At 37.9% G+C, this 26,921-nt stretch overlaps 3 protein-coding genes across 13 annotated transcripts in view; 1 reads left to right on the top strand and 2 right to left on the bottom strand.

Moving 5' to 3' along the window:
* Nucleotides 1-18,033, bottom strand: part of ptprz1b (protein tyrosine phosphatase receptor type Z1b) — a 94,956-nt gene extending 76,923 nt beyond the window's left edge. For 6 of the 10 annotated variants that reach the window (XM_073946911.1, XM_073946913.1, XM_073946912.1 and 3 more), the window contains exon 1: nucleotides 832-1,030. In XM_073946911.1, coding sequence (XP_073803012.1) covers nucleotides 832-895 — 64 coding nt within the window. In that variant the 5' untranslated portion in view covers nucleotides 896-1,030. The other 4 variants (XM_073946915.1, XM_073946916.1, XM_073946917.1 and 1 more) reach the window with 2 other exon arrangements.
* coa6 (cytochrome c oxidase assembly factor 6) lies at nucleotides 17,407-19,992 on the top strand. The gene is made up of 3 exons (NM_001327831.1): nucleotides 17,407-17,590; nucleotides 17,746-17,910; nucleotides 19,757-19,992. Exons 2-3 carry the CDS (start codon nucleotides 17,767-17,769, stop codon nucleotides 19,850-19,852), a joined length of 240 nt encoding a protein of 79 aa, NP_001314760.1. The 5' UTR covers nucleotides 17,407-17,590; nucleotides 17,746-17,766; the 3' UTR covers nucleotides 19,853-19,992.
* The window catches only part of slc13a4 (solute carrier family 13 member 4), a 28,688-nt gene continuing 21,753 nt past the window's right edge, over nucleotides 19,987-26,921 (bottom strand). Inside the window, 5 exon segments of one of the 2 annotated variants that reach the window (NM_001089551.1) lie at nucleotides 19,987-20,653; nucleotides 22,270-22,407; nucleotides 22,693-22,854; nucleotides 25,775-25,905; nucleotides 26,044-26,150. In NM_001089551.1, the coding sequence (NP_001083020.1) occupies nucleotides 20,516-20,653; nucleotides 22,270-22,407; nucleotides 22,693-22,854; nucleotides 25,775-25,905; nucleotides 26,044-26,150 (676 nt within the window). In that variant the 3' untranslated portion in view covers nucleotides 19,987-20,515. 2 annotated transcript variants of the gene reach the window in all.

The following is a 26,921-nucleotide window of genomic DNA, read 5'->3' as shown; positions in this document are numbered from 1 at the left end:
TGATAATTAACTAGTATTTGAGGGCTGCACTGTGATTCATGCATCTGCATTAAATTAATCATTTTACATTGAAAGCAAGTGTCAAGTTTAGGTTTTTAAAACCTTTATGAAAGATGTCAAAAAGCAAAATAATTGCACTGTTATCTATTTAAATATCTAAAACAACCGAGAATCATGCTAAATGTATATTGCTGTAAAATTGGTAGCAACCCAATGGTTTCAAGGATTAAATGCATAAATATAAAGGTTTAAAATAGTAATAAACTAGTATTTAAGGCTTGCACTGTGATCCACGCATCAGCAGTAAATTAATTGTTTTAAATTGAATGCAAGTGTCAACTTTAGGTTTTTAAAACCTTTCTGAAAGATGTCAAAAAGCAAAATAAAGTTGCACTGTTATCTATTTAACTATCTAACAACCAATGATTATTCTAAATGTAAGCTTATTGCTGTAAAATGGGTAAAAACCCAATAGTTTAAATGATAAATGTCAAAAAAATAAAGGTTTACCATAATAGTTAATTAGTATTCGAGGACTGCACTGTGATCTTTAAATACAGTGTTTTAATATTTCATCAGATTTTTAATGTTATTCATATTTTGTTGCTTTATGAGATTTTAGTTGGTGTCTCATGTAGATAATTAGTAATAATTAGTCCTTATATCTTGCTTCGTTCACTCAACAGTCATGCACAACACTGAGAATAACAACGCAATAACCCAAACTTCCATCAAAAACAATGCATTCATCAATAATTAATACAACAACCTGTGGAAATTACGCTCGCGCATGCATGCAACTTTGCGCATTCATGTGCATCACTGTATTACCTGAGTGCCAGATGAGCCACAGCTGCGCGATGAACAGATGTGGTTTGGCCGTGATCGGACGCATCTTCTTCAGGCAGTAACGCGCGTATACAGTGAACGCCAATCTATTGATAACGCAATAGTAATGTTACAGTGGCTCCATGTCAGTATCTCTCGTACCCCGTTCGTCTTTCCCACGCTAGAGCTTCATTCAGTGTGTGATCACGGCGCGCGCGACCGGAGAGACGCTGCGTTCACGCGCCGCCCACAGTCTCGCGCGCAATCAATCATAGGCTCGCGGTCCATATAACGGGACGTGCGCGGGCAAGAGACGGTGCTGGCGACATGCGACGTGATGTTAAAAGTAAAGGTCACCTTTTATAACATCCTGGGGAGCTTTAGATGTGAACAACTTGCAACAACACGTGTCTTTGCCTTTTTTACGCGTGGATACACTGCAGTAAATACATGATCTGAAGGGGATTTTCTGCTGAAAGCTGCATGTTGATTACATTCATTCCTTCATTTTCCTTCGACTTAGTGTAGATTCACTAATGTACATTCACAAATACATATTGTATTGCATCTAGTAGTAAATCTTTATTTAAAATATTTAGATTTGTGAAGGGTGTACTTATATATGCTGAGCTCTGTATGTAAGTGAATGATATTATAAGTTGTGCTACTATGGGGTTTATAAGGAGATGCTAAGTGTAACTACAGATAGTAGGGCGTTTTGTGTTTGCTAGATGGTTATTAGGAAGCTTTGTGATTACCAAGGTGTTATTAGATGTTAATGGCCCATTTCTACTGAGTGGTACGGTACGGGTTGGTACGGGTCACTGTCATCAGGCTTGCGTTTCCACTGCCAAAAGGGTACCAATGGGGGTGTACGAAAAAAGTTTCAGTCAATGTAATTCTCGCTCGAAGAAATGTCAAAGTAAAACTGTTCACACGTCATATGAGAAGCACTTCTCAGAAAACATGCTTTAAACACATAAATACCTGTGTATAAATGTTTATTACTAATCTTTCTACACTGAATGAAATGTTATCTGCAAAAATGTTGCAATCAATTTATTTATGTTGAATTTAAACAAATTAAATTTACTAATGTTCAACTTAATTTATTTGTTTAAATTCAACATAAATAAATTGTTTACAAGCACCTAACTTAAAAATATTAAGTAAATTTAAGGAATCTTCTATGAATATTTTTTTTCAGTGTATGAACAAGATTAGATTATAACTTCAGATAAATGATAGGGCGAAATAGCCTACTGTAATGTCGGCGATAATATAAAATAAATAAATAAATAAATGCAACATATATGAACACATATAGACCCTTATGCAGAGTTCAGACTGCATGATTTTTGAAGTAGTCGTGTCACAGATGTTTTCACACTGCATGACTATCTGGGCTAGCGTTTCGTCGCTGCTTTGTTTACACTGCAAGATGGATCGGCGGTAGGGACGTTCACATTGTATGACTTTACTATAGGAAGAATCGCCGACAACTTCGTCCAAACTACGTCTCACAGCCAAAAACACGTCGTACATCTTTTGTTATTAACTACATAATGAGAAAGAAGCCTTTAATGGGGTAGAAAATGTACATGTTTGCTCACCATGGGTTTAATGGGAATTAGCCATTTCTCCTCAACGTTGATAATCAACTAATTTCTTTCTGTATGAAACGTCAAACAGACACGGTTGCTCCTGAGTCCTGTTAAACCTCCACTAGTTTTTCCTCCATTTTGTGGGTCCAAATAAACCGAAATTGAGCGCTTTTAACTTCTCCCCCAGCCTCCCGCTGGCCTGCAGCAGGTATACACACGCACACGCAAGTGAATGCCGCTCTCTCATTGGCTGTAGGCGATCGCTGATGTTATTTTCAGTCAAAATTCAATTCACACGGCATGATTTGAATCGCCGACAGCTCCAGATATTCAGCATGCCAAATATCTCACAGGCATCGGCGACTCATCGGCGATTCTCTCAGATCGCGTCTTTGATCGTTCATACTGTGTGATTGTCACTCACGTGCACGAGCAGCGATTTGCCTGTGATTTCAGGCATTTGTCGGCGATTTCTCAAAACCTGTCGGCGAGCCAAAATCGGGGCTAAAATCACGCAGTCTGAACTAGGCATTACAGTCTCTGGTATGTTATCAACTACAGAAAAACTACACAAAGCATACATTTAGTCCTTATTTGGGTTTAAAAACAACACTCAATATAGCACACAGTCAGTGCAAACCTCTCATTTGCACATTCATTTTCGCCAGCACATGTAACCTCTGTTAGAAAGTTTTTCCGTCATATCGAGTTCATAATAGTCCAAAGGGTGATGATAATACTTGAACACTGCAGTTTGTTCATGTTTTAGGTTGCTGAAAGAATCATTTGCTCCTTTGTTAGTTTGGGCTTCTCTTTTGTTTTTGTGTGCGAGTCTCACGTTTGTTTGTTTCTGAAAGGATCGGATGTCAGATTCACTTCAATAATCACACACACATTATTATCATCAGATCAAGAAGTTCACTATTTCAGATATAAACGCAATTGCAAGCTCTCTCAAGAAAGCTTTTAGACTGCCTTAAAAACAACTATGGGGCACAGGGTAGATTCTGCTCTTCTTGGCTTTGTGGCTGTTCATCAAGACGACAGAGAAGGTTTGTTTGAGCTCAGGTCGACCATGCCTTGTTAATATATGTAAATTTCATTCAGGCGTAAAGTCTCGGCTGTGTATTTAAAAATGGCACTTAATTTGTTTTGGCTATAAAAGCTTTCCAACCCATACTGTACTGTACCACTCACTGGAAACAGGCCATAAGGTGCTTTGTGGTTGATGTGTGGTTTTTTGGTTGCTTTGGTGGTTGCTTGGTCATATATACATTATGAGGGTGCCATGGTGGTTGCTAGGGCATTGCTAGGTGGTTGCTTTGTGGTTAGTATTAGTTGGTAAAAGTGTTTTGAGGTTGCTATGGGGTTATTATGGTGTAATGGTGGTTGTTAGGGCATTGCATAGGTAACGTTGGCCAACTAGTGAAATGCTGTGCAGGTAAAACTCACTACTCTGACCTGTAAAGTTGCTCTAATGACAGAAACTTGAGGTCATGGTCTTTAGCCTCCTTGTTAGAGCAACTGACTCCCATGTGAGGAGTCGCTGGTTCAATCCCAGCTCAGAGCGGGTTGGGTGGTGTAGGACCGGCAGGGTTGCATTGGTGCCGTGACCCAGATGGGAGTGAGGATTGGGGTAAGTGTAATGGAGGCCAGCTAGTAAAGTGCTATTCAGGTAAACCTCACTCCTCTGACCTCTTAAGGTGCTCTAGTGACAGACATTAGAGGTTATGGCATTTAGCCTCCTTGTTAGAGTAATCAACTCCCATGCAGAGAGTTGCCGGTTCAATCCTAGCTCGGAGCAGGTTGGGTGGTGTAGGACCAGCAGGGTTACACATAGTGGTTACTAGGTTGATGCTACATGGTTAATAATGGGCCTTTAGGGTTGCTATGGTATGTGGCTACTAGGCTGTGGTTCTAAAAGGTATAGTTTATGAAGAACGGAAACCATTTACTCATCCTCCACTTGTTTAAAAGCTTTTTGAGCTTCCACTTTCTGCTGTACACAACATACATTTTGAGGGAAAAACAAATACCAGAAAAGTCCATAGATACAGGTTTTCAGCTTTCTTCAAAATACCTTCTTTTATGTTCACAATGTAGCTGTGCTTTATCTGTGAGCTCTAGAAACAGCCACAGAACAAATAAACTCATCAATTATTTTAGATACTGTACACATATCAACAGTGAATGTCAGAATCATTCTTAATTCTAATTTGACTAATTAACTTAATATTTAGTTGACAACTGCATGAGCTGCAGTCTTGTATCTACAATGCATCACAAAAAAGTCATTGATTCTTACACTTCTCGATCAGGCATGTGTTTACATCTTGTGCCAGGACTAAACCTCCGAGAATCAGACTGTTTCTGCTCTCCCTGTTGTTATCCTTTCTGCTGAATTTGCATAATTTATGCAGGGCACCTACTTCACTTGCTGGACGGCTTTTATAAGGGGGAGCTTGATACAGCTCCTTCAGCATTCAGAGAAGCCCATTGTACATGTCTACACCGCTCAGTTTAGCCTCAACAAAACCTGTTGATGATGTGCTGGAAATACTCTTCCCGTGGGCTCAAATGTGCTGGCACAGAGGGCACCTCTGCAATCATTTCAATTGTGAAAAGATTGTTTTCGATTGCGAACGAGCTGAGACGAATGTCAACAATGCTGCGTTGTTTTCGACTGGTAAACAGTAGACATGCCTTAGTGTTCAATGCTCTGCCATTTGGGGCTCTTAAGAAAAACAGTGACCCTGTGATGGAGATCCGGCTCTCATCTTTTGTTAATGGGGAGCGTTTGGTGACAAGAATACACTGAGAGGTGGACAAAAGCCACCAAAAAGAGAGACTCTGTGAAAGACGGAGAGAGTTAAGGGTCACAGCGAGGAAACACGGCACTGGGGATTGTGTCGGTCGTAAAAGCAAAAAGGAAGAGGGTGTGCTGAGATTTCAGCCAATCGTCACATCCAGATTAGTTCCACTGACTCCAAACACCCAGACAACTTTGAATCAATAGCATCTTTAGTTTCTGTCAGATGCATGTAGAATCCATGATCTGGTTTAGTAAAAGATGCAGATCAGTTTACACTGGGGAGCATCACGAATGAAGGTGCCATTAAAGGAACACACCACTTTACGGCTCATTTTACAGCTCCCCCAGAGTTAAACAGTTGAGTTTTACCATTTATTCATTCATCCAACCATCTGGATGATTTTAGCTTAGGTCTAGAGCAATTTTAGCTTAACTTAGAATAGATTAGGGACCCCCAAACTCGGTCCAGTAGGGCCAGTGTCCTGCACAGTTTAGCTCCAATTTCCTTCAACACACCTGTCTGGAGGACCTTGATTAGCTAGTTCAGGTGTGTCTAAATTGAAGTTGGAACTAAAATATGCAATACAGTGGCTCTCCAGGACAGAGTTTGGACGTCCTTGAAATAGATCATTGAATCGGATTAGACTTTTAGCATCTTATTCAAAAATGACCAAAGAGTTGTGACGATCTTGCTATTTAAAGCTTGACTCTTCTGCAGTTCAATAGGAACTATACTCTTATTCAGGCGTAATAAACAATGTAATGGGGAGAGTATGGTTGAACACCCAAGAAGGAGGGAGAGCAGGTTGAGAGACCAGAAACAATAAAATAACACCTGTTTTCTCTAGTGATTGGGCCAAAGAGACAGCTTATTAATGGGACGGAAATGACCAGACGAGGAAGGAGAGCGAACACATACACACACTGAGCCGAGTGTTATCATTCTCGTTGACTTTGAGAGAAATAAACCTATTATTTACCTTATATCACCGACCCTGTCTTCTTCTCACTACCAGAACAAACTTTCCTACAATCAAAGTACTTGGTTTGTGTACCATGACTGCAGAAGCACCTAGTTACCTAACTGGGGACTATTTTCAGGTACTGCGTAAGATCATCGCTAGCTAAATCAGCAAATAATATAGCAACTTTTCTTTTTCTGTGTTTTAGAACACAATGTTACTAGAGTCACTAAAGTCTAGAAGTCAAAGACTAGAGTGAAAGACACTCATGACTAAGAGTCGTGCTTTAAATAGGAAACTTATTGAATCAGTTTGGTAATTTTTGAGCGAGATGCAAATGATCTGATCTGATTCTATGCTAAGCTAAGCTAAGCTAAAAGTGCTCCTGACAAACCCAAAGATTGGCTGAGTGGATTCAAAGATGTTAAAACTCAACTGTTTAATAAAGTCAACTATTTGTAAAATGAGCCTATTTCCAAAAGAGAGTGGATTGTTCCTTTAAGGGCATAACGACAATCCCACAGGTCCTCCATTTACACATGAGGATTGGATTACTCTAAATAAGCATCATTCTGCACTATGGAAGCAAGAGCAGCTCATTAACGTGTGTGGTTCCACTGGCTGGATCAAACCCATGATTTGTCTACAGTTGGACGTGGAGGCTGATACCAACAGTATCGACAACCAGCTGTGCCGCTCCAGCTTCAATATTCCTGGCACCCTGCCACGCTCTGCAAATCAATGCCGACCACTGCAGGGGGTGCTAATGCAAATCCACCAAGCATATTATCTGCTGGGTGTTCAATATCTCCATTATGCAACCAGAGAAATCATGTTTAATATATTCTACTAATGACACACATAGTGGAGTTTTTCCTGTGAAAACTTGTTGCTGTGATATTCTAGGAAGCTGCTGCTGGATTGGTACTGAGGTGTATTGGTGGAGGTTGAGGTATTTCAAGTGGGCAAGCACTAGCAGAGTACTATAGTACTTAGGTGTTTTGCTTATGTGCTTTCTTGCAATTGTTTTGTGGCTATTATAATAATACAATAGATTATTTACATTAATATAGCACTTTTCTGGACACAAAGTGCTTTACTATATATTTTGGTGGGGGAATCTCCTTATGATGGACAGAGGCCAGTGGACAAACCCCTACACTTTTTCGAAGGACATTCTGGGATTTTTAACGACCAAATGACGGTGAAGAGTCCCCATCAAGATACTGGAGCGTTAGAAGCCAGGACCACAGATCGCATGTTGAGTGCCCCCCACTGATCTCACTACCGGCAGCAACCTACAGTAGCTTTCCCATGTGGTCACCCATCCAGGCAGCCCTGCTTAGTTTTAGTGGGCGAACTTGTGAGTTGCAGAGAGCTAGCTACTGTACCGTAGGTGTGTTCCTTAACAGGGGCAGACTGGCCAAAGGGAGCACTGGGATAGGCCTGGCGGTCTATCTGGCCTACCCCATGATTCTAGCCTGCCCTCCAGCTCCCACCCCCTCCAATTTTCATAAACATTACGCTTCTCTCCCCCCTACCTTCCCTTCTCTTCACTTTGGCCTGATCTTCAATACCTTTTCCCAGTTGAAAATGCTGTCCCAGTCTGCCCCTGATGCCTAATGTAGGACATTGCTGGATAATTATGTATTTTTATTTGGCTGCTAAGTGGTTTTTCAGAGAGTATCAGAAAGTTTTATACATACCAAGGTTTGTTATTTCAATGTTAAGTCATGTTATGTTATTTAAATCATTGTGGTGAGTTTAACAAACACTACTAAGTAGGTGTTTTTGCAATACCTAGAGACATATCTTAATTTTAAAATCAATGCACAAGCTTAAAAAAGGACGCACAGGACAAATAGCGCTATTTCTGCGCTCATTGAGTCCTGTGAAGGTTTATTCTACAGGAACAGTGTGTTGATGAGCATCCCTGGGGTGTGATAAAATCCATTCACGGAGCTCACTTCATCCCTCACAGCCCAACATGGCATTGAAATAAGTCTCTGAAATGTGACATCAGGGCTCCTCGGGTCCAAAAGACAGAGGGGCCCAAAGGAAGACTACTGGGGGCTTTTAATCTGAAGCGCAATGCCAGGACAACACAGACTACTGTCTCCCTGTGCTCCTCAAAGGGATGAAAAATCAAAACGCATCACACATGCACACATGCTGAAAAGAGGACCACAGTGTGTGACTTCTAATCACACACAAAAAAGCTCCAGCGTTGCCCCTGCCTAAGGATTCCAGAGAGCAGCCTTTAGTAAGGAGAAAAAAAAACAAAAAAAGGGGAGGGTGGAGTGGGGGGGCAAGCAGTGCAATACAATACAATTATACTGGCTTCGTCATCCCTCAGTCTCACAACCACAAAACCACAATAGCAACAACTTAGCAACCTTCCAGCACCACACATCACCAGGAAATGTTAGTTCCTGCTCCAAATGTACATTATCTTATAATAACAAACAATAATGTTCACAGGCAAAATGATTTTAAGTGGAAATACATTTTTTTTAGGATCATACCCTTCTTAACGAAACAGAGGTAAGCTAGAAAGAGTTGTGTGGGAAAATCTCATTTCACCATCTCTAAACTGCACATGAGACTAGAGACTTTGGTAATTAGCATCCTTGTCTGCATGAGCACTTCCCCCATGCTAGCAATGCCAGTTCAAATCCTGCTTTGGAGTAGAACCAGATGGATTACACTAGTGCCATGACCAAGATGGAAGTATGGTTTGGGGCCCGAGTGTAATAGAGGTTATTTAGTAAGAGCTATGTGGTAAATTGTATGTCCCATTCTCCAAGAGACACACTAGCTTTTTAGACACTAAGTTCTTGTTAGTTTGCCCGCCTCCCACACTGGCAATGCTGGTTCAAATCCTACCTAGAATTGGATTGGTAGAATTAGTGGGGTTTTCTGGTGAAGTAAGCTGAAAGAAAGTTAAGTTTAAGGGGATACAGGTAAAATTCACTTCTAAAGGCTAATTTATACTTCTGCGTCAAACGCCGGCGTATGCTATGGCGCTGACGCATAGCCCTTCGCCGTGGCCGTCGGCGTCACTGACGTGCACCTCTCAAAAAATGTAACTACACGTCGCAACGATGCGTAGCGCAAGCTCTGTAATTGGTCGGCTTGGTAGCGCTGATGAGTCGGGGCGGGACCGCGAGCTGCGCGAATGGTGCGAGCCTGATGGAGCGATTGTTTACAAGTGTGGAGTCCCGTGAAGAAGCTCCGGATGGAAAGTTTTGTTTTGTATTTACCTCATAGTTAAAGTTGTTGCACGTCCGCCGGTTCCTGCCTCAAAATGAGTGAGTTTGAGCCACTTGTACATCCCGGAAGTGTTCAGGAAAAGCAAAACCGCAGCGAAGAAACTCGACACAGAGGAGCATTAACACCTCACTGCCAACTAGCGTTTCGGAAGTGTTAATGCAGACCAACAGAGACAGTGCGCAGAAGTATAAATGCACAGTTACACGCGTTGCATGCGCCGTGGGTTACGCCGGTCACTTGACGCAGAAGTATAAACCAGGCTTAACATCACAAGAGTCAAGCTAGTGACCGATTCTAGCACCCTTGTTCACCAGCATGGACCATGCCACACTTTAAGCTACTCTTTATTGAGGGGATGTAGGAATGAAGGGGATGGTAAGAGAACAGTGGGATAAAGGAGAAGGGAAGTAAGAGGATAAACAGTGAACAGGTAGGTAGGTTGATCGGGCGTCCTACGATGATTTCCATAGACTCAGAGTGGGAGTACCATCTTTGTAATATTTTGGTAGAGTGATTGGACCCCCTGATTCAACCTAGGAGTGAAGAGAGGGTTATAGGATTGTGAATGGGAAGTGAGGAGATAAAGAGAGGGAGGGTGGGTTCGAAAGAACGGGAATAACAGTGCTAGAGGGCTGGTCTGCCTTAAATAAGTTTTAAGGAGGAGGTGATTGGTTAAATAGACAAAGTGAGGTGCGGTGCCGCTACCGAACCTTTGTTAACAAGTCAACTCCATTTAATGAAAACATCTCCCATGCTGGTTTGAATCCCAACAAGAGCTAGGACAAGAGGGGTTACACTGGTGCCATGACTCAGGTGGTAGTGTGTTTTAGGTGAGTGACTGTAATGAAGGCTATCTAGTAAAAATCTTTGTGAGTAAATCTCAAGGCCTTGCCCCCAAGAGACACAGTATCGACTGACACTTGTAGAGGATGAAGAGGCTGCTTTGTTGTTAGTGTGCTCACCTCCAGTAATGGTAGTTCAATTACCACTTGGAATGGAGCAAGTAGAACCCGAGTGTTAACAATAGTGCAGTGACCCAGATGGGAGTGAAGTTTATTTGGACAAATGTAATAGGAGCCATTTAGTAAGAGCTGTGCAGGTAATCCTCACTCCACTGGCCCCAAGAGGCGTATAACCGGATGACACTAGAGGCCATGGTCTTTATTGTCCTTGTTAGCGTACCTGGCTCCCATGCTGGCAATGAAAGTTTGAATCCCCCTGAGATCAGTATAGGTGGAATTGGAGGGGGAACATTGATGTCACGACATGGATGGGAGTAAGTTTTATGGGATGAGGGTGATGAAGGCTAGTTCTTGACAGCTAGCTCTCTGCAGCTCTCACATGGTTGCCCACTGAGGCTAAGAAGAGTTGTGCCTGGTTAGTAACTGTATAGTAGATGACATGGGAAAAAAAGGTTGCTGCTCGAAGAGGTGCAAGTGAGGTCAGCAGGTGTTGCTCACTCTGGGGTTTGTGTGGGTCCTAGTGCCCCAGTATAGTGACAGGAACACTATACTGTCAGTGTGCACCGTCCTTCAGATTAGACATTAAAACTGAGGATTAAAAATCCCAGGATGTACTTCAACAAAATAGCAGGGATGTGTCCTCAGCATCCTTGCCAAACTTGCCCAGTGGCCTTTGCCCATCATGTTCTCCTAACCACACCCATTTCATCTAATAGGCATGACTCTGTCTCCTGTCCACCAATAAGCTGGTGTGGTGTGCTGTCACCACATCATTCAAGTGGATACTGCACACTGAAGATGGTTTAGGAGACCCCCCCTTAAATCTGTAAAGTACTTTGAGTACACAGAAAAGTGCTATATAAATATAACACTATTACGATTTCTGTGTAAAATCTGGGTAAAAGAGCACAAACTATGGCATTTGCTTGAGGCTGCAGTTCTTTTCAGTTCTCCTGCCTCCAATGCCTAAGACAACTATTTGAATAGTGCATGGAGTGGTGTAGAGTATAACCAAAGAGGTTATATTAGCAACTGCTCAGAACACTTTAGCAACTTCTTAGCATTATAGAGGCCAACTTATAAAGGCTGTCAGGGTAAAGGTCACTCCCACCAGCCCCAAGAATGATGCTTATAACTGATGCTAAAGCTGCGGTCTATTGCAGTGGTTCACAATTCCAGTCCTTGTATGTCTTCCCTTATACACCTGATTGAGATCAACAGCTTGTTAACAGAGAGATCCATGAACTGATCCTTGCGTGTCAAATCAGAGAGATATTCAAAATGTGCAGGGGGTGGGGAAGGGAGGAGGGGGGAGAAGCTGGGTGTCCCAAGGATTGGAATTGAAAACCCCTGGTTTACAGCATCCTTGTTAAATCACCCCTGTTATACACACCAGTTCATATCCCACTCACAGCTGCAGGGTGTAAAATGTAGGAGAAAGAAGTAAAGAGTACATTGGGCCAAGAGGCTAGGAGGGGCCCACAGTGAAATCTAGGAGGAGATTCTGTCTTCAGCAAGGGGGAACAGACCCCAAGTACTCTATTTTTACTGAGGGGGACCCCAGCTCTGGTAGATGATCTTCAAAAAGGGGGCCCTGGCCTGTGCACAAACCTGTACATGAGGCCCAGAGTTTCTACACTCTCAGAAATAATGGTACAAGAGCTTACACTGGGGTGGTACCTTTTCAAAAGGTGCACATTTGTACTTAAATGGTCCATATTGGTATCTCAAAGCTGTATATTAGTACCTTAAAATTTTAAAAGGTACACTTTTGCACATGTTATTTACCCTTGAGGGATTAATAAAGACCCTTTAGGTTACAAATGTGTACTTTTAGAAAAGATACCCCGGTGACATCTCTTGTAGCATTATTTGTGTTATAAATGCCACTATTGCACTGCAAGTAGGATCGATGGGGGACCTGCAACATTTCAAACTTTCTAACTTCCAACAATCTTTCAAACTGTTGGAAACTTCCATCCAAGCCAGCGTTTAAAGTTCATCTTAAACTTGCAGATCTAGATTGCTGCGAGCACAAATAATGCACAGATGCGCTATTAATCACTGTGTTTTCTTGTTTTCATGCCAGCAGAGCAAAGGATTGTTCAGTTATTAATGAATGTTTGGACATGTGATAGAGTAAGTAATGAGGTTCACAGCTGTAATCCTCACGAGCTGCAGCGTTTTAAAGTCATTTATCATGCTTTTACGGGGTCCTGACTTGGGTCTTTATGGAATGCTAATTTGATGATTTGGTGTGCCGGTCCCCGGGGTGCACTTATTAAACTATTAAAACACTGCGGATTACTGGAATCACTTTGATCGCTAATAGGTGCTGAAACTCAGAAGCATGACTGCAACTTATGCCGCATCTCAGTTCCTTAGCAACAGACAGGGAATAAATCCAACAGCCCAAAGCTGACCCGTAATCGCACACCACAGACAATCAAAAACACAGATCCTGATGAAAGAATCTGCACTTCAAAGTGAACAAATGCAGAGCACAGAAGTCACAAACACACAACTATCCTTGTAAACACTTCACATACCCTCTTAATCTTTTAAATGGGTCCTATTATGCATTTATGTCCTGTACTGTAATGCATAATGCTGCTGTTTAAGCTTGGGAAAGATCTGCAAATTTACCAATTTCTTTATAAGCAAGCAAAGTAAAGTAAACCTGTGAATGTTTTAAATTGAGGACAAACACATCATAATATACTGAATTTGAATCATTTCTGCCCAATGAGATGGGGCCTGGTTGGGTAACATTATTATTGGGTTGTCTTCCCATGTCCGATTTAGCCGATTCACACGTGGCTTCAGCGTCAACGCTTGACAAAGGGTGTGTCTGAAATTGGGGATGACACAATCATCATAGCAGCGTCAGCCAATGAAATTACTCCACAATCGGCTACTGTCTGAGCTAGGGTATTTGTATAAAGTGATCTCATTGGCTGACTACTCCATTGGCGCTTGACAAGTTGAGAAATTCCCAGGCTGTTTCTCAATTCTAAGTACACAAAGTTCAGACTTGGAAGAACGAACTCCCGAGGATGTGAGGCAACAAGTCGGGTACTTCTTTAAATGGAACAGCAGTGTAAAGCACGGCCTTATCATTAATGTTATATTAATATTATAAATCAATATGTCTGATTTAAGAAAATGTAAACAAAAATCACTATTAACGTGAAGTATAATGCGTTATTATACACAGGCTCTTGTCTTTGATTAGCAAATTTAATAAACTACAATGGACATTATACAAGTATAAAGTACAAGACGTACACAAAAAGAAATAACAATACTGTTAAGCAATTTGGTAAACAGAGACAAACAGCGTGCAACACAAGGGGTTGTAGGTGTATGCACAGAATGTATTAATTATCATGTTTTATTTACAATGGAAAGATGAGATCCAGTGGTACATCTGAGATGGACTGGCCGATTAAAGCTGCTCTTGGTAGGGGAGGTGTTCCAGAGCTCCCGCTGACAGTCTGGGGCTCAGAGTCCGCATAATTCAATTCAATTCATCTTTACTTCTCTGGCACTTTTATATTGTGGATTGTGTCAAAGCAGCTTCACATAAAAGACTAAAGTAAATTGAAACGGTGTCAGTCCAGTTTTCAGAGTTGAAGTTCAGTTCAGTGTGGTTGAATTTCCACAGCTGAAAGTCCAAACACTGAAGAGCAAATCCATCGATGCGCAGCTCCACAAGTCCCAAACCAAGCAAGCCAGCGGTGACAGTGGCAAGGAACAAACTTCACCAATTTGCAAAAGTGAAGGAAAACAAACCTTGAGAAAAACCAGGTTCAGTTGGGCACGACCATTTCTACTATGGCCAAACTGGAGGCTGGAGAACTAGACATCCATCGTGGAGAAGCTGCATAAGCACATCAACAAACATGCACTATTTACCTTTGTGAATAAACTGCCGATTCAAGTTTAAAACAACTACATTTTCACCTGAAAATCTCTTAAAACTTTATTTAGTGACACAGCAAAGAAGTATCTTTAAATCTTTAGGTTTTCTCCTCCGCCATTGGCTTTCGCTGGACAAGATGCAATGCATTCTGTGATACTACTACACAAGTTTGCACAAGTCACCTCTTAATGCATCCTTGACAAAAGGGGCAGAGTAAGTACACATTCGGGAATTTCATCTGTACTTGGCAAGATGTGAACTTTGAACTGGAACAGTACTTCAGCAATGGTTGATGACGTTTCACAAAGAATCAAGACTGCAAGTACAGGCAAGAACGCAAATTGAGAAACAGCCCCGACTCCGGCAGCAAGCAACACTGATGAAGTGGCGTCGACGGATCCACAATTCAGTTCGGCAATGTTTGATGTTGCCCATTCAAAGGGAATTGGAAGCGTTGACACTGACGCCCCGTGTGAATGACATTATTTTACAGATCTAATTTACTGGTACACATCCAGAATATAATCAACTATCCTAAAACTTGTTTGTTTTGACATAACCTTGACGTGAGAAAGAGATTCAAGTTTAACACTTTTATTTAATTGACAAGACATTAAAACCCATGCAGATCTTTTGTTTGTTGCTGCCAAAGTAACCAAGGCACAAACTGTTAAAATCTCCACCCTCTCCTAGAAAGGGGGTGGGGAACAGCAGCTCATTTGCATTTAAAGAAACACACAAAAATAATTGTGTTATTGCATCCATTTCCTATTTATATAACAGTATTATGAATAATCTGTGTGCTATTTTGAACTGAACACGTTATGGGGACACCTGAGACTTATATTACGTCTTGTGCACACACAAAAAAGGACCCCTTGAAATGGTTCAGGGTTTATCGGAAAGTGCAAATGTTTGTTCTCTTCTTTCTCTTTAATATTCAGCACCGAACAATGGCCACTCTCTGTCTCGACAAAAGAGCTCACTTTCAATAGCATTCCCACACACAATTAATTCCTGTTTGTTAATGGCCACGATGAGTCACTGGGATCAGGAGCACGAGGAAACATTGAATAGAGCAGCAAAAAAAGCACTTTCTTTCCTGAGTATTGACTGATATGATGGATGAAATGAAAGACATAAAAACTGAACAGCGTGAGAAATCAGTGGTAAATATCTCTGAAATATCTTGTTTGCCATTAGATTGTGGCTCAAACCCTTGAGGTACTGCTGAAAATTGTACTCTGGCATCAATAGACACTTGAGTAACTCTATGAGCCAGTAATGAGGACCAGTGTTACAGACATCAATGGCCAGTTCTGTGGGGGGGAAAACAGGAATGCTGATGACATTCACTGAGTCTGATAAGAAAAGGCTATTTTAAATGGTCAGACATAGCGTTTTGTTTTGACACCACTCTCACATTTGTATATAAAGGTAAGTTATATCATATATAAACAAAGATTATAGGAAATCTATTTATTTTGTGTAAAATAAAGTACATAAAAATAAGAAGATATATTAATAATAATAATAATAATATTAAATACATATATCCTCTATAACATATATATTCCACATTCATATTTATATTACAACTTTTCCAAAAGTAACATGTAAAGTCTGAAATAAATTATGGTAATATTAAAATAAAAAACATTATGCAAATGTACAAACTCAAAAGTCTCGATAATATTTCACAACAAAAATGTAACAAAATATTGCAATAAAACAACTGAAATAAAATAAAATGTTATTATTTAAATTCAAATAAATAAAATAAAAGTCTAATTTAATTTATTATTATTAATAATAATAATAATAATAATAATAATAATAATAATAATAATAAACATAAACAATAGGGGTCAACAAAATAATAATAATAATAATATTTATAATAATAATAATAATTATTATTATTATTATTATTATTATTTTGTTGACCCTATTGTTTATGTTCATTATTATTATTATTATTATTATTATTATTATTATTATTATTATTATGTTGACCTTATTGTTTGTTTATTGTTATTATTATTATTATTATTGTTGTTGTTATTGACCCCTATTATGTTTATTTTTATATTATTATTATTATTGTTGTTGTTGTTGTTGACCCCTATTATGATTATGTGTATTATTATTTTTATTATATACCTCTATTATGTTTAAGTTTAATATTATTATTGTTGTTGACCCCTGTTATGTTTCTATTTAATATTATTATTATTGTTGCTGTTGTTGACCCCTATTTTGTTTGTTTTCTTATACCTTTTAGTAAATATAAATGACTAATAATGACAAATAAAAATATATTTGTACTTCCACCACTGTATTAATAAATAATGCAGGTTTGCTTATTGATGATATGTATACGTACAAATATTAATTAAAAAAATAAATACATTTTATATTTTACAAACTAGGGTCTGCATGCCAAAGTTGGCCCTTTGTGTCCTTTGATTTGTCAAGTCAGAGGGAAAATGATAGGTAAGGGTTGAAAAAAGCCTTTTCCAGACATTCTCCTTTCTATTTTAATGTAACCCTTGTTTGCTTTATTACTGAGCTGCAAAACAAAGCGAACTAAATTAAATGATGTAAATAAATGAAGATTTAAAAAAAAAATGTACATACTGTCACTTAAGGAATAGGGGAAAAAGCAGAAGACATCAGCGTGCAAAACAAGACAAAGTTAGGTACAGCATGCATGATTAGTGTATTCAGCATCGAACTCCATTGTTTTATAAATTGATTTGATTTTTAAAAATTGTTTTATTGTAATATGTCCATTCGTTTAAGTTCATAAATTTCAATGCATTAGTACAAATGGTTGAAGCATTTTTTTTAATATTATGAAATAAATTAGGAAATTAGCCATGGCAACTTTAATGTATTACAGTATATTTACTTTCGGCCCACAGCTTTCAATCAAGCTTGGATTTTGGTCGTTTATAAGCAAAGTTTGGGCACCCCTGATTTAGACATTAGTATTACATACTCCACTAGAACTAAATATTACAATAGCGTCATCTAGCGGTCACTGACAGAACTAACCTTTACGCAATTGCTTGGGTCATCAGCAGGCGACGTGTAGTTGCATTTCTTCCTACATGCTTAGGGCGTCCTTGGGATTCTGTGTACTTCAGCATGACTAATTAATATTAGTATATGAGTTTAATATATTTACAGAAGTTCCATGAGGTGATTAATCGTACCTGGTAAGCGTTTACAGTATTATTATTTCACTAGAGGCCAGAATGTTGTTATTCTATAGAAATATAATTACGCTACAGTGGGTCAGCTGATAATAGATCCTCATATTCATGTTACTGGGATGTAGTTTGGACAGTGAGTGTTATGTATATACCTGCAGATAGAGTGAGGAGAGACAGAGATGAGCGCTCCTAACGCCAGTCAGCGCAAAGCCTGCTGGGACGCAAGAGATGAGCTCTGGAAGTGTCTGGACGTCAACAAAGATCTCACTTCAGCCTGCGAGAAACACCAGCGAGAGTTTGAAGCCAACTGTCCTGCCCAGTGGGTCAGTCCATAACACCATATTCAATAATTCTGAGGCCAGAAACATAAACGTGACGACACCTGTTTGCTGTATGAACTTAATTGCAGCAGCTGTCATGGAAAGGTTGCTAGAAGGGATACAGCTGCGTCCGGAAGTTAACAAGAATATTTGTATCTATTGTATTTTATTAACGTCTGCCCCTATCCTAACCATCATGGTAATGTAAAAACAGTAATTATACCGAGTATTAATCATCTTATTAATTAAATTACCTATTAAAGTGTGTTTTATTAACTTCTACCCTAAAACCAACCTTTACGGTAATGTAAAAATATTAATTATACCTAGTATTATTCAGATTATATTTTAAATGCACCATTAAATAGTTTTATTACCGTCTACTAACCCTAACAGTAATGTAAAAATATTAATTAGTGTTGTACAGTGTCACAAACTATATTGATGGGAGTATCCGCTGCCGTATACCTTCTAGACTTTACCGTCATTGCCTGACAACGTCGTTCCAATGCTGTGTAAACATAATTCGGAATTGTTCTAAGGCAACGTTCCATTTTAGAATTCTTTGAACATCACCTATACGTCTTATATGGATGTTCTAAACGTTCTAAAACATGTTACATTTTAAAAACATCAAAGAAACATTGTTACAAAAACGACTAGACAGGTTCTGGGACTAAAGTACTGCAACATTAACTAATAAACTGTTAAAGACAGACCTGTCATGAGGTGTAAGGTTGTAAATATGCCAGATTGTTTGCAAGCAAATAAAAAAACAACAACAAAAAAAAAACAATTGCGTTTAGTAATGAAATTCATGCAGAAATACCACATGCAGTGTGTAGAAAAATCACCCAATCAGAGAGTTCCTGCAAACAAAGAGCGCCAAAACATGCATTTAGCCTCGCCCTCCCCTTTAAAGCACAGCGATAAGGCCGTAAATTATAGGTAAATTTTGTGATAAATTTGAAGCGCATTGTTTCAATAGATGCAATATTAAAAATTTATTTTGTTTACTTACTTAGTTGAGATATTCACAATGCTGCATGTTGTAGCTTTTGAACTATCACATGCATTATTACACGTTAAGTACTTTATGATGTTTACTTCATATCAAAATTTGTAATGTAATCATTCTCTGTGTAGTTTATTGACTTAGTAAAGCTTTAATGAAAACTTTTAATGACATTTTGAGGAATAAAGGGGAAAACTATTTTAGAAAAAAGCACTAATTAAAAAGTGAAAACTGTAGTAAAGAATAATTTGCATTGCATTGCAACAAAAACACGCAGTATTGATAAGTAAACTAATATTGCACTCTTAACTGAGCTAAAAAATACACACATACACACACACATATATATATATATATATATACATACACACACACACACATACACATATATATATTTATATATGTATAAATATATATATATATATATATATATATATATATATATATATATATATATATATATATATATATATATATATATATATATATTCCCAGAGATGATTTGCAGCTGGAAGAGCATCCACTGCATAAACCACTTTGGAGACACCAGATTAATAAAGGGACTAAGCCGAAAAGAGAATGAATGATTTATATATATATATATATATATATATATATATATATATATATATATATATATATATATATATATATATATATATATTAATAAAAATTAGTAAAAATATAATTTATTCTTGGTTAATTGAAGGAATATTTTATACTTAAGAATAGTTTTTAAAATATGTAGTCTTTTAAAGCGTTTGATTTACAGTAGCAGTGCATGTTTAGTACAATCAAGTACACATCTTTTTCACACTATTGTTTTCTTGACAGGTGAAATATTTCTCTAAACGGAGGGACTTCTTAAAGTACAAGGAGAAAATCGAAAAGGAGGGCTATGAACCAACTGAAGGAGCATCAAAATTATAACCAGCGATGACGAGCTTCGGAGAAAACAAAACACTGGACTCTTGACTTCACATTGTTATTCTAATTTATGATCATTTATCCCAATGAGCCTGCATGTTGTATGAATGTGTGAAAGGCAAAATAAAGAAATGAACCAAAAATACAGTGTTTTTATTGTGTTTTAGAGATGAAATGGGTTGTTGGTGGTCAACAATAGAAAATGTTAGTTTCCTGTATGTACAATGATCAACGGCCACCTTCAAAAACTGCTTTAATCGATTAATGATTGAGAATTTCTTTTGTAACAATCTTCTGTAACCAAACCACATGTAACATTTTTGTAAGAAACTATTATCAGATTTCTGACGTTGTCGGATGCAGAATCTCCCTCAAACCTCTCAAGTAAATTAGCCGACGTTTGTTAGACATCCGCAATAAAGCATCCAGATATGTTACATACACACACACAAGCATTACTGATTGTGTTTTGTAGGCACGTACACTTGTGCGTTCAGCTGTAAATCTACGCCTAATGCTTAGATATAGGAGTGTAAGAATAGTTTCCACCGTTCTGCATCCTCCTGGTGCAAAGCATCATGGACGGAGAAAAAAATAAGGCATTAATGACGTGTGTGTGTGTGCCTCCTTCAGTGTAAACCCAATGTCCACCATCCATAATCACAGCTACAAGCTGCCCGTGACGTTTCGCATTGCCGCCCATGTGGGAAACTGGCTGAGGTGGAAGAGCGGTTCACCCCACGTCAAAATAGCCAACATCACCACGAAGACACCGATCAGATTGACTCCAAAGCCGGCCTTCACCTGCAAAACAGCACAGTCATGTCAGAGAGCAGTGGAGGACAACAATGAGCATCAGTATATCTCAAGACAGTGCTTAGCATATATGAGTAACCCCCTCACAAATCTCTCTTTTAAATTCATATTTTAAATAGGAAGCTATACAATATTATATTTGTGCAGTACATTAGATTAATCAGTACTGAAGCCAAATCTAAAGCTGATCTAACAAAATAACATGAGAACAGTTGAAAAACTAATACACCCATATTTATGTTATAGAAAAAATATTAAATACAGATTTTAAAAGAGGAAAAATCAAGAAGAGCAAAAAAAAGGAAAAATGTTGAAATTTTGTAGGTTGTAATTTATTTTTGCTTGAATTTAATTGTATTAGCTTTCAATTTCTAAATGTCTGGTGAATAAAAGATTACTTTAATAAATATATCTGTTTAATAAATCTATTTTGTTTAAATTCACCAAAATACAATGCCTATATTTACTGAGAAATGGAGAAACATATTCTTCAAAATGGGCTGTACTCAATTATCCTGAGCACTGTGTTTAGTATATATATATATATATATATATATATATATATATATATATATATATATATATATATATATATATATACTTTTGACAAATAAATTGCATGTTCATTGTTAAATATAATGTGTCGCAGTTTACATTTATCGTAAATGCAATGTATATAAATGCCAAAAACTGACAATTTTATAAAGTGAATTTCATAAAAAAAATAATAATAATTGGTCCATTAAATTAATATTATGTTAAATTAATTGAGTTATAGTTTATTGCATTTACAATTTATATTAATGCCAAAACTGACAATTTTATCAAGTAATAATAATAAATAAAATAATAATAATTATACATTATAATAAATGTTACCAAAAAGAACTGTTATCGAATATATATATATATATATATATATATATATATATATATATATATATATATATATATATTTTTTTTTTTATATATATATATATATATATATATATATATATATATATATATATATATATATATATATATATATATATATATTCCCTTTTAGATGATAAGAATGCAATTTTCTAAATATTAATTATATTTTCTAAATCCAACTATTTTGCTTCTTGTTTATTAATAATTTGATATTTTCCATTATGATTATGCTCCTAAGACTGTCTGTTCTCTACACAGTAGAATTGAATATATTTAGCATTTTGGTCTCTATGCTCTGCTGGGTTTCCATAAATCAAAACAAATGAAAGCAATCACAAAACCATCCATTTATTTGATCATTTCTGTTATTATTTTAATTTCATTTATTAATACATAGTGTTACTTAAAGTTGTTGGACTTGCTTTTGGACTTGCCACTCTTCTGGGTTTACAGAATAGAATAAAACTGACAATACAGAAAAAGAGTTATGTACTGATATGCATAGCTTAGAGATTTGATTTAAAATAATGTTGTTTTTATAATGGCCATGCAGGCACCTGTTTCAGCAAATGAGCCTCAGTTTGTGTTTATGTCTGAGCAACACATGCTTAAGGTCTGGCCTTTGGTTCCTGGCACAGCTGTGAGTCGTGCCAGAGGTGATATAACAGGATAATGTTGTTTCATACCATGTCGCTGATCTGCACGTGGCCGTAACTGAACACGATGGCGTTCGGTGGGTTTCCGACAGGCAGCATGACGCCGAACGACACACACATGGTGGCAGGAATGAGTGTGTGCAGAGGGTTCATCTGCAGCGTCTCTGACTGGAAGACACAAAACACAGGCACAGTTAGAGAATGTTAACATGTGTCTGCGTCTTTGTGTGCTGTATGTGGTGTGTGTGTGAGTGTGGCAGTGTTAATGTCTATGTGTGTGTGCCTTGTACTCCTTACATCATGGGGACCACATGTCTCATAAATAAAATTCCCTGCTCTGTTAAACATCATTTAAGAAATATTTAATAATAATCAAATAACTGTGTATAAAGAAGCAGTCCCCATACAGATGCTATACAAGTGTGTATGTACAGTATGAGTGTGTGTTCTGACCAGCGCTGAGAGGATGGGCAGGAAGACAGTGAGTGTGGCAGGGTTGCTGGCGAACTCAGTGACAGCAGACACCAGCAGACAGGCCAGCAGTGTGACGGCCCATGGAGGAAGACCACTCATCGGTTCCAGCTGACGGCCGATCCACATGGACAGACCAGACACCTGCGCACACACCACTGCGTTAATGTATCAGCCGTGACCAGAGAGCATATTGATTAAATGGATTTACGCTGTTTTTTTATTTTATTTATTTAATGCCACATCTCACATTGCATGTCAAGAATAATGTAGATAAGAACATATTACACATTTATCACATCATATTTCAATAAGAGATGACTCTAAAATAAATACATAGTTTATAACTATTAATTAAAAGGTCCCACTTTATATTAATTGGTCTTAACTAATATGTATTTACACTGAAATTGGTCATGCATTACAATGTACATGCATTGCATTCAGGGCTTTACATTAACTTTTTTGATCACCAGCCACTGTGGCTAGTAGATTTACAACATTACTAGCCACTTGCCACTTTCACTTGCCACAATTGTGTTGTTTGGAAAATATATTATATATTAAAAAATTTGACTTTGACATGCTAAAATTACTTGATTTAGATGTTGTGTTGTCCACATGCCTCCTCATTAATTTCACTGTTTGTGTGTGTTGTGTATGAGCTTGCTCACTGTGCATGAGCAAATGGGTTGTGTTGCATTGCAATTGGTTTTTATTTCACATGACTTTTTAGGGCTCGGAATTAAGGTTTTACCAAATTAATCTCTAACCACACCAAAAAGAAATAGTGATTTCTTAGCCACATATTTTAAATGTGTCAAAACAAGCAACTATATAGCTGTATACATGTACTTTTTATTCAACAAAACTTATTTATTTATTTATTTTTTTTAATGAACATTGTCATGCATCTAAAATATGCACAGTAATCTGTCCTGGCTAAAGGTCCCAGATCAGTAGTTCCTACGCATAAATGGGGAGTAAATCTCATATTAAAGAAATGTTATTGTAAAGTTATTGTTTGTATGTTATTGTTCATTCATTTTCTTGTCGGCTTAGTCCCTTTATTAATCCGAGGTCACCACAGCGGAATGAACCGCCAACTTATCCAGCAAGTTTTTATGCAGCGGATGCCCTTCCAGCCGCAACCCATCTCTGGGAAACATCCACACACACACTCATACACTACGGACAATTTAGCCTACCCAATTCAGGTATACCACATGTCTTTGGACTGTGGGGGAAACCGGAGGAAACCCACGCGAAGGCAGGGAGAACATGCAAACTCCACACAGAAACGCCAACTGAGCCGAGGTTCGAACCAGCGACCTAGCGACCTTCTTGCTGTGAGGCGACAGCACTACCGACTGCGCCACTGCCTCGCCGTAAAGGATGATAATTAAACTATATTAACAAAAATTACTGTAAGCAAAAGAAAGCAGGTAAAAACGTACCACGAGGGATAATGAAAGGATAATCATTTTCATGATTGTATTTATGCTTGATTATGCTTGCTGTAATTAATTTCTTTAATTACATTGATAATTACATGTTGACCTTCCTTTACACATTATCCCACCCTTAAACTTATCCATACCACCAAACCTGTCCCTAACCCTACCTATATCGCACCTTAAGAGCACTAGCAGTGTTCTGCAATACTTTATGAACACAGTAAGTACGTTGTCTTTCTATTTTGATGTATGTACATAGTACTGAATATAAAGTTTGGACCAATTAAAATTATTTAAAAATAATGTTTTTTGTTAAATGAATTAAAATAAAGGTTAAAAACACAAGATATGATGTTTTTCTTTCAATGTTTGATGTATGATAAATAACTTAAAATTCCTCCCAGGGATACATATTTCACCTATAGCACATGTCTTTGGACTGTGGGGGAAACCGGAGCACCCAGAGGAAACCCGCGCCAACACCGGGAGAACATGCAAACTCCACACAGAAATGCCAACTGGTCCAACCGGGACTCGCACGAGCCAGTCCTTCTTGCTGTGAGGTGACAGTGCTAACCATCGTGCCACCCCGCTTTGGATAAATGTGTCTGCTAAATGAGTAAATGTAAATGTTTTTTCCTATGGATGTCAGTGACTACCAGTTTCCAGCATTTTTTAAAATATCTTCTTTTGATAGTGAAAAAATAAAGATTTGAAACCATTTGACTGGGTAAATTATATAAAATATATATAGTCAATATTTTTTTTTTTTCTGAACTGCACTCAAAAAATGACCTTTGGTCCTTGTTCAAACTAATTTAAAATGAGTTAAAACAACAAACTCTTATGTTTTTTTTGTGGGACATCTTAATTGTTTTATTATTATTATTAATGCTGCTTCACACTCAGGGCTGTTTATGCTAATGAAGGTGAGACGGTAACTAGTGGGCGGGGCTTTCTCCCTCTGATGGCATCGAGAATGTCAATCAAAGTGTTTGTGCAGACTGTTTTTATCAAGTCTGATTATAAACAATGGAATCAATTAATCTTTACCATTAAAAGCTGGATAAATTCACGCATTGTTGCCACACGGCTGTGTTTAAACCCCTTATAAAAGTGATTTGTTTATAATAGGTCCCCTTTAATGTCTCTGTAAAGTTTAGAATTGGTTTTAAACTTTTGATGTTTGTTTTTAATGCAGTCAATGGCCTTGCATCTTCTTATTTATGTGATATTTTGCACATTCACCAACCAAGCAGAGCTAAAACCCAACTAGCTAAAAGTCCCAGGGTTAAGGTACAACCTTTTTTTGCAGTGGCAGGTTAATCTAAAGAGTTCCCTTCCTATTGAGCTTCGTACAATCACTGACCTGCTGCTGTTTAAAGCCAAGCTTAAGACTCACTTGCTCAAAATGGCTTTTAATGCATAGTAACTCTGACACTTTGCTCTGTTTTAATGCATTGCCCTTTTTTTGTGACATTTCTTGTATTGATTTTGCATTTCTTGCTTTCTAGTTGTGTTGTATAATTAGTTTTTACTGGTGTAAAGCAACCTTGGTTGAAGTAAGATGCTATATAAATACAGGTTGATTGATTGTTTGATCTCACCTTGCACCCGGCAGCCAGTGCGTATCCTCCACCCACCAGAATGACGATCTCCCAGGGCATCAGTCTCTGAAAGTCCTTCCAGGTGATCATTGGAGCCAGCGGATCCTGTTCCTCATCCTCATCCTCATCATCTGCACAGACACAATGACACAGTTACAGATTAGGACCAGCAGAACGTTCACCTTTACTCTCATGTCCTGGAACTCCACTGAACAGCCTGTACAGCATTACGGCCTGCTGAGCGAACACACTCGCGGCTGGGATCTGACCTTTGCTCTGGCTGGAGAATGCAGATGGCCATGGCTTTCGAGCGGGGATGAGGAACAGGAGGAATCCCAGCAGCACCGACACTGTGGCATCAGTTCTGTAGCCCTTTCTGGAAGACACACACACACACACACACACACACACACACACACACACACACACACACACACACACACACACACACACACACACACACACACACACACACACACACACACACACACACACACACACAGTGTTAGTCAGTACTGTGCATACAGATAACAACCAAGGAATGTTGTTAGCACGTTGTAGTAAGGTTATGAACAGAAAATTGTCAATGTTATATATTAAAGACTTCAGATGCAAAAATGCTGTCTAAAATATTCTGTCTAAAATGAGCCTCTTATGTTGATGTTTCATTATTTATCTTTAAAGACATTGAAAAGAACTTATTTTCACTATGTTCTGATACTAATTTCTACATTTGTGATCCTAGGATGGCATGGACCACAAAACCAGTCATATGTGTTATTTGTTTGAAATTGAGACATATAAATAATCTGAAAGGCCAAGAAATAAACTAATGTATTCTTGGTTAGGATTGGACAATATTTGGCTGAGATACAACTAGATTAGATTAGATTAGATTCAACTTTATTGTCATTAAAATCGCATTTAAACTGTCTAGGTGAAGTTCTTAGCAATGCAAATTACTAATAAATATAATTTTGATATTAGGAAAATAGGAGGTAACAGTAGGAAACAACAGTCTGAAATTGACTAAATATCTTCATAGAGCATGATATTTACTTAATATTACATAATACTTATGCTTACTTTACTTAAAATATATGACAAACATGTTTTACAATAAAAAACAAATATATTATTTTGCCCA

The sequence above is a fragment of the Danio rerio genome, chromosome 4 (genome assembly GCF_049306965.1).
Source record: "Danio rerio strain Tuebingen ecotype United States chromosome 4, GRCz12tu, whole genome shotgun sequence".
Lineage (NCBI taxonomy): Eukaryota > Metazoa > Chordata > Actinopteri > Cypriniformes > Danionidae > Danio > Danio rerio.
Note: the sequence above shows the minus strand (reverse complement) of the source record. Positions and strands in the feature narration are given on the sequence as shown.